Consider the following 8163-nt stretch of genomic DNA (forward strand, 5'->3'; position numbering starts at 1 on the left):
AAATTCTTAAGGGCATTTTTTTTCCCAAATGCATCCAATACAATACCAGTCTATCAGAATTCAGATTCACGGCTTACCTGAAGGAGTATATCTGCTCAGAGGAACTAAAAATGCATTTCAACTTTGTTGCAAGTTTTCAGACTCACTAACTTCACTCTGAGTCTTCCAGTATTTGAAATGGTACATTTAAAATGCTATACAGAGAGGCTGGACACAGTTTCACAGGACGTTCAACAGCAAAGTAACTCTTTCCACTTGCACTGACCAGATCTGGATTAGACTTTGCTATTAACCAGTCAGCATTAAGAGCACCTAAGATGATTTAGAATGGAACTTTGACAACCCTTCAACTCTGATATAAACACATGCAGCTCAGTTGAATGGACATACTCTCCAAGGATGCAGGAATTTGGACAAATGCTGAATGAATTCATAAAAAGGCTAAGAGTTAAGGCTGCTTTTGTAACTGCTATTCTGTAACAGTGTTTGAGTAATAGAATTGGGAGGAGCATACAACATATGGGTTAATTACTTTTAACTTCCAACCCTTTCATTTTTGCATGGCCGAAAAATGTCTATTTATTTTACAGTATTGAATTTTAAAATGCTAACTCAAAACTTCGGGTGGTTATTCATCCTCAACACAACCAATAATTTTCCAAACACTCCATGACAGAAAATTATTCTCCCAAGACAGGGAGAAACAGTATGGGAAAATAAGAAGCTTCTCTAGTGAGAAAGCAACAGCAATACGTGTCTGGCTTTGAGCCAAATGCTTAGCCATCACGACTAAAACATGCTTTTAAGTGATGGAAAGGCTCTTTAGTACATGGTAGCAGCCACCTCAGCCCTGGGTCGCAATAAGACACGTCAACAGAAAGAACCACTTGCTGGCTGGAGCTTCGTGCAGTCTTACCATCTGCTTGCACAGCCGCAGCACGCTTCACCAAGTGGTCAGCGAGCTCCATGGCATCCGCGGGGCCAAGAGGAAGGTCCCGCGACAAACCGATGACAAGGATACGCATCAGTGTGTCTTCAAGGATGGGCACCTCAGAGCAGAGGCGAAGGAAGAAGCTGCATGAGACACGAGATATCAATCACACTTCTTTTGACAGGGGCACGGGGGTTCTCGAAACCCTCTGCAGACCACACAGTTCATCTGAGCAGAAGATAAATTAAAGCTTCATTTACAACCCCTTCCCTGTTCTCCAGCTGCAAATGCAACTACCTGAAAGAAATTGTTTTATGGAATATTGCTCTCATTGCCTTGTACCTCTGCAATTCAGCCTGCTTGAGTCTGAGCTCCCTAGTGTTACCCCAGTAAACCACACACTGCAGGGCTGCCCTTCTGTATCTTGGTGCTGTAATTGTAAGAACAGCTTGGCACAGGGAACAGGAATGAAGGAAGAACAGATGGAAAAAATGGAGCACTATCCCTTGATTTTAAGGCAATGTAACAGATGAAGAAAATCTAAGCACAGTTCCAAGCTTTTCCAACGCAGAGCTATATAAGGAACACCAGAAAACACCCATTCCTCTGCCTCCAGCTCCATTCCTCAGCAGCTCCACGCCTGTATCCAGCTATGGATGGGGCACATACTCACTTGCGGTCACTCTCAGGGGGCCAGTTGTCCCATTTGTAGTAGGTCTCTGGCTGTTCTGTGAAGAGCACCTTGTGGAGGCTGTAGAGGTGCAGAGGACAGTAAACACCATCTGTGTGAAGCTTAAGAACGCATTCAACAATCCAGTCTCCCCAAACTCCTGCTAATGCTTCCCATCCTACACATGAAGGAGCCTCCTCAGCTAAGCTAGTCCGGCAAAAGTAACAACATGAACCATAACAGAGAGGACTATGCAGTATGGGCTTTGGGCTTCTATTCTTTCAGTAACATATCTCGCTTGCTATTAATTCTGGCTTGACCTGCCTTAGCAACACCTTGTACCAGATATTAGGATACCACCTGAGAGAAGACAGTGCTATCCATGGAGCCCTCAACCATACAGCCTGAAAAAGGACATCAGGCAAAAGAACAAGGGGTCCACAGGGATCATGCTTGACCAGGTAACTGGAAATTCCCTGTTGGGTGGGCCCAAATACTACAGACAGAAGTATTTTCCATTATCATATATTTCTGGTAAGAGGATGCACCTGCAGCGATTCCTGAGAAGGAGGCTGTCCCAGCCTGAACCTTGCTAAATGCTCCTTGTCTGATAAGGGGAGAGAAATCTAACCAAATGCTGGCATACATGTTCATCAATACATCATACGCTGTTGGGAAAGGGACTGGCTGTGCTCAGCAGGTTACCAGGCTGACTCTCTTACCAGTGCACATAGTCCTTTGGAGCCAGCTTGCTGATAGATGGAACAACTGTATGAAGCCACCAGACAGCATCACGTTGGATAGCAGCAATTTGGTTCTGGAAAGAGCGCAGCACTTCCAGGTCTGAAAAACAGTCAGGTTACAAACTACACATGTATCAAGAGGCCCATCAGGAGCCAAGCAGGGGAGGGGGCTGTTTCAAGAGCAGACAGGACTGTGAAAGATCAACAGTGAACTGGGGAGAGGTATACTGGACAGCCCTGAGCATCCCGGCACTGACAGCACACATACTTTGCTTTGATGCAAAAACCCCATGGTGCAGCGTGGACAAATTAGCACCGTGAGAAGAAAACACCTGGGCAGTCACTTCAGTGCCACCCCAAAGGCCTGTCTTCTCAGCATTAGGTACTTGGAAATTCTTACAGCTGCCCCTCCATGCTTCAGCCCCACCCCACACACACATACAGTTCCCTTTCCCCAGCCTCTCATCCACTGCTTCCATAGATACAAGAGGCACCCAGCCATGCAAATGCCATGTCTCCCAGCTCTGTCAGTCTCGGGATGATAGCAAGCACCCCCATGTCTCTATTCAGACTGGAGGCTTATAGACCTTCCCAACCCTAGCTGCAATGTTTGCCCCAGCCCCAAGGGGAGATATCTGCCGATCTGCCCATCTTCAGAGGGAACCTAGGTTGTTCCACTTACTCTTCTTCTCTCCTTTGTCCCAAGCAATTCCAGCCTCCTTCACCTGGGCTGTAATGCCAAGCATCATGGAGACAGCTAGCAAATCAGTTATGTGGATGACAAACCGCTCCTTAAAAAAAAATAAAAAAATAAAAAAAGTTAGTTGAATCAGCAATACCCAAAGCTGCCTTCTGGAAAAGTATTAAAAGTATTTCATCATCAAAAATGATGATCGTTGATGTTTGGAAATCGGATATGGGAGCACTGCTATGAGATGAGACACACCAATACTCATGCACTCAGATAAAGGGCAAAAGAAAGATGAAAAAACAGACATAGAAGAACCCAGTACACCACTGGTACATCCAGCAGCACAAAGGTCAAAGCAAGTAGTACCTTAAACTCCATTTCTGCATACTGGGCCTCCTTCCGCTCCTGCATAAGACCCAGACAGAAGGCCTGGAAGTTGATCTCATGTTTTGTCTGTTTGATGATCTCTCGCAGCAGAGCCCGTGAAGCCCGCAGGTAATCGTCCTTAGTAGTCAAAAGATCCTGGAACACCATTGCTAGGTACTGAGGCCAGACAGAAAGAGAAAACTTTCAGTGCATTGTAGTGTATCTGCACCCACGAAATGAAAAGACACAGGGAAACAGTGCCGGTGGTATACCCGTCTTTCAGGCCTCCAGGGGGCTATAGTAACAATTGTCTCATGAAACTTCATTCCCACAAGGTTGGTCACGCAGAATGTGGAAGTTAAGAATAAATGTGCATGGGCATTTTCTAAGAAGTGCAATAAAGTAATTTCAAAAGAGTGTGATACAGATCACACAGTTGTCTGAAAAGATTTCATTTGAGCCTTAATTGAACTACTCTCTCAGGTGGGGTTCTGGGATCACTGTCAGTCATACAAGACACTAACACCTACCTTCGGAGCTTGCTCGGAGCTATGCTGAAGCACAGTATACAGGATCTGCATGTTGTTGGGATTTCTTGCGTTTGATAATTCATTGAAAATCACAAACTTAATTGTGGTGCCCAAGTTATCCCTGTGCGCATTTAGTAGCTCCCTGCAAGAGAAGACCAGAGGTGTCAAGAGTTGACTTTTCACGGCAGCTGGACTCACTGTTTTGATTTCTCTTTAAAGTATTTAGCACACAAAAGTGAAGAGGATGGAGCACCACGTATGTCCAGTGAGATCAAAGGATTACTGAAAGACTTCCAGGCCAGTTAATTCATTTAAGTGTCACACAGAACGCTCCATGGTCCAAGCTGGTATTTAAAACCACTATGCAGAGATACTGAGAGCACCAAAGCCCTAGGCACATCTTCCTTCTCTTCCCCTCACGGCCCTGGTCGCTCACTCACCTGACACACAGCATGTAGTGGTTGAGAAGGACTTTTGGCTTGAGACGAATTTTGATCAGGTTGGAGATAACTTCCATGTCCTCTGAGCTGTGTGTGTTGCAGTTCATGCAGACTGACATCAGCAAGTCCTGAGCTGGCTTGGTGAGCTGCAGTGGAAGAGCAGAAAGGCTACAGCCACTTGCCATCACAGATCAGAAACTTAACTGGTGTACAGTACACAGCCCTCCCAGCTGGATTCCAGATCAGGTCCAGAAGGGTTGTGCTCCAGTAGCTTCTATCCTTACCTTTGGATTCTGCAACCACATCTCTAGCCTCTGCACAGCCATCTGCCGCACCTCTTTGTAGCCACAGGTTGCCGTCAGCAGTCGAAGGAGGTTCCTGGAGACATTGTCCATTGGCTGGCGCCGATTGAGCTGGTCCCGCAGCATGTCTAGGACATATTCCTCCACACTCTCTGCAAGGTCTTCATACCTGGGCCACACAAACTGCATTTTACTCACTTTCACACAAGCCAGCATGGTCACACTTCGCTGTGTCCAGAGATCAGCAACATTTCTTGTTTGTGGTACACATTACAAACACACAAAATCTACTCTTTTCTCCTGGAACCAGTCTGATCTGGTGCTCAACATTCTCTAGCAAGTGCCACTGGACAGCTAGTGCAGAGAGGGAGCTCCCTGCCACAGCACTACAGGAGCGGGTGAGCACGCAGATTTGCCACATGGCTACATCAGGAGAGGAAGAGGCACTGTACCTGGGCATGAGCTGGCCCGCCTGCTCCGGGCTCATCTTCTCCTCTGCAATCAGCAGCTCGCTCTGGCTGTCTTCCTCCTCTGTCATGGAAGGGTGTGGGCTACTCCCTAAGAGAAAGCAGCACACAGCATGCTTCATCAGACAGCTCCTTTCTAGAGTTCTCCCACTCACACACTTACACATTTAGCTTCTTTCAAGGATCCCCCTCAGCAACACTGCAGGAAGTCACAACTAGTTGCTTCCTCACACTGTATCACATACAGGCACATTCTCCAAGCCTCTTTCACTGCCTGCCCTCAAACGTCCCCTAGAAATTAAAGATCCCCAGATGAAAAGCAATACCTGAACTCAAAGTCTCGGCTATGTGACTCCACCCAGTAACTATTCTCACCAGTGAATAAGCTCAGCAGGCTCCATCCTCTCCCTACCCCTTTGTTCCTGCTTCCCAAACATCTCCTTACCAGCACTAAGGTCACCTCCGCTACGTCCAACTTCTCCATGCAAGAGCATGCTCTTAGGAGGCATCTTTGTGTTAAAAGCTGTTTGGATGTTATCCACAAATGTCTTGCAGTGAGGGCTGTCCACCCAGATGCGCTCCCCAAGGGAGTCCTCAATGTAAACCTGCACAAGAGAACACAAACCATGCTCAAGCCTTTTTTTTTTTTTAACTGATTGATCAAAGCAGTATTTGTGAGCTTCCCCAGGTTTTATTTATTTTCAATATATAGCTGCAAAGTAGGAAACTAGCATAACCATTGCACAGATGAAAAACACATCAGATGACTGCAGGCAAGTCACATAAGAGAAAAAAAAAAACAAACACACCATTGCATCCTAGGCTCTACTGGGCACCGACCCTTTCAAGCAACAAAGCTGATTTAGCTTTAGCAAACATTTTACAACATCTACCACCAAAATATGGAAGCTGGTCTTTTAAAAGATCAGCCTTTTTTAATTAATGGGCTCTTTTAATCCCTACGGGCAAACTGGAAAGTAAGAACTCTCTGGAACAGTTGTATCAATACAGATTGTCAAAGGCATCTTGGAAAAGAGCAGAGATAAGGCAACAAAAGGCAAAGGAGGCCGCAACATTTCAACAACCAGTGGAGATTTTCCTTAAAAAAAATAATTTCTGATTTTCTCCCTTGTAAATACAGCATGCGCCCTGTCTCCAACTTCTGCCTTCCCCAGCTGCATTCCCCACACTTGGCAACAGGCCACTGGATACCCCCCTTCACCGAAAGCGGGAATAAATCCTGTGCTGCTATCCTACCCCAAAATGCATTTTTCCCACCCCTGGCTGGTTTTACCCAGTCTGCCCACCACTGCCTCAGTCCAGCACAAGCACCCTTAGTTCAACAACCTTGACAAATATCTCTGGCCAATTTTCATCCTCTTCGTAAGCCGCCATGAGAAGGTTGCAGGCCAAGACAGACACGAGGCTATTCCCTTTGGCTTTGAAATTGATGGAGGCGTCTCTTCGGAGTAGGCTGCACAATGCCTGCAATATCATCCACAAAAAATAAAATAAGCAAGCCATCTAGCAAGAAAGCATACAGAAAAGCTTTAGAAAAAGAAACACGAATTGCAGTAGCTTGCCACAGAGAAACTGCAGCTATGCTCACAAGCTGGCAGCAATGATACATCAGTAAGCCCAGTAGTCCCAGCACAGCACAGCACTCACCTCGATAACCCCTTCAGTGGCAAATATGTTTGGTTTGATTTTTGCCAGGTACATGAGGCTCAGGTAGAGTGTGGTATCAGGTTTGGCTCTGTTCATTTTCAGCTGCTTCACAGCACCACACAGCACCCCCTCAATACGGTCATCATTGCCTTCTGCCTCTGCTGCCTCAATTTCATCCAGCAGCACCGTGGGGACAACTGCAATCATCAACACACAGGCATCAGTATTTACCCTCATGCAAAACAACCTGCCCCAGGATGCTGGCAGGGCCAGTCACCAGGAAAGCAAGGCATGGACCAGCTCACCCTTAACCCCTGCAATGGCTTTTCCCTACCCAGCTGCTATTAAAAGTTCTGTTTCACACCTGACAATGCCCCTTGACTGTTATTCAGCTTGCTTCTCTGCAAACATATCAAACACCAGAAAACGGAACGACAATTCAAAAAGCAAGCAGCGTTCAGATCTGTTCAAGAAATATACGAATAAAATACCACAATTCAGACTCAAAAGACTTCCGCAGGGAGTCTTTCGGATGCTGCTATTAAACAGCTATCAAACAGGACGAACACAACCCAACGCCAACCACGGAGGAGACAACTGACTTCAGCCCTACGCCCAGCACAGGAAACCTTAAGGACAGCATGTAAACGTGGGTGCGGGCCTCAGGACCGGCTCCTGGGCCGAAGCTCTAGAAAAGGTAAACTGAGGTTTGTGTCCTCGCCCGCCGGTCAGGGCAGAAGCACCGGGAGGCCTCACCTTCGATAGGGATGACAGACGGCTCCTTGATGGACGGCGAAATGGCTCGTTTCTCCGCCACGGCCGCCTCTGCCAGGCGGCCCAGGGCGCTGAGGGGGGGCGTGGAGGAGAGCTTGGGGCGCTTGGTCAAGCCGGTGAGCCCCGCCGGACCCGCCAGGGCGGCGGCCGCGTCCCGCTTGCGCTCGGAGGGCAGCCCGGGGGGCGCGGGCTTCAGCAGGGTGACGGCAGCTTTGCCCTCGCCGCTCTGCCCCTTGGAGCCCAGCGCGATGAAGTCTCCGGGCGGCGGGTGCGCTGCAAGGAGACAGGGGGCAGACGTGACAGCACCGGCCCGCCCGCGGCCAGCGGAGGTCCCCTCCCGCCCAGCCCCAGCCCCGGTCCCCCTCCACGGGCAAGGCGGCCGCAGCCCGCCAGGACTCACCGGAGGGCTTGGGCACGGCGCTGGGCCGCCGCACGGCGGCCGCCTTCGGCCGGTTCATGGTGCCGCCGAGCACAGACCGCCACCGCCGCCGCCGCCGCCGCCTAGGACGACGTGCCGCCGCCACCCGGAAGCGGAAGTCCCTCGCCGCGCCCCGCCCCCGAAGTGACAGCGTAGGGCGCGC

General features: G+C 48.7%; 1 protein-coding gene across 3 annotated transcripts in view; it reads right to left on the minus strand.

Annotated features, from left to right (window-relative positions):
* The window catches only part of INTS1 (integrator complex subunit 1), a 29153-nt gene extending 21049 nt beyond the window's left edge, over positions 1-8104 (minus strand). For all 3 annotated transcript variants that reach the window (XM_040591229.1, XM_040591230.1, XM_040591228.1), the window contains exons 1-14: positions 7983-8104; positions 7565-7855; positions 6809-7005; positions 6488-6625; positions 5586-5745; positions 5126-5231; positions 4656-4842; positions 4372-4517; positions 3932-4073; positions 3402-3578; positions 3027-3135; positions 2324-2444; positions 1605-1682; positions 917-1074 (exon numbers count right to left, since the gene is read on the minus strand). In XM_040591229.1, the coding sequence (XP_040447163.1) occupies positions 917-1074; positions 1605-1682; positions 2324-2444; positions 3027-3135; positions 3402-3578; positions 3932-4073; positions 4372-4517; positions 4656-4842; positions 5126-5231; positions 5586-5745; positions 6488-6625; positions 6809-7005; positions 7565-7855; positions 7983-8040 (2068 nt within the window). In that variant the 5' untranslated portion in view covers positions 8041-8104. The remainder of the gene's footprint in view (positions 1-916; positions 1075-1604; positions 1683-2323; positions 2445-3026; positions 3136-3401; positions 3579-3931; positions 4074-4371; positions 4518-4655; positions 4843-5125; positions 5232-5585; positions 5746-6487; positions 6626-6808; positions 7006-7564; positions 7856-7982) is intronic.
* Between the last annotated feature and the right edge of the window lie 59 nt (positions 8105-8163).

The sequence above is a fragment of the Falco naumanni genome, chromosome 4 (genome assembly GCF_017639655.2).
Source record: "Falco naumanni isolate bFalNau1 chromosome 4, bFalNau1.pat, whole genome shotgun sequence".
Classification (NCBI taxonomy): Eukaryota; Metazoa; Chordata; class Aves; order Falconiformes; family Falconidae; genus Falco; species Falco naumanni.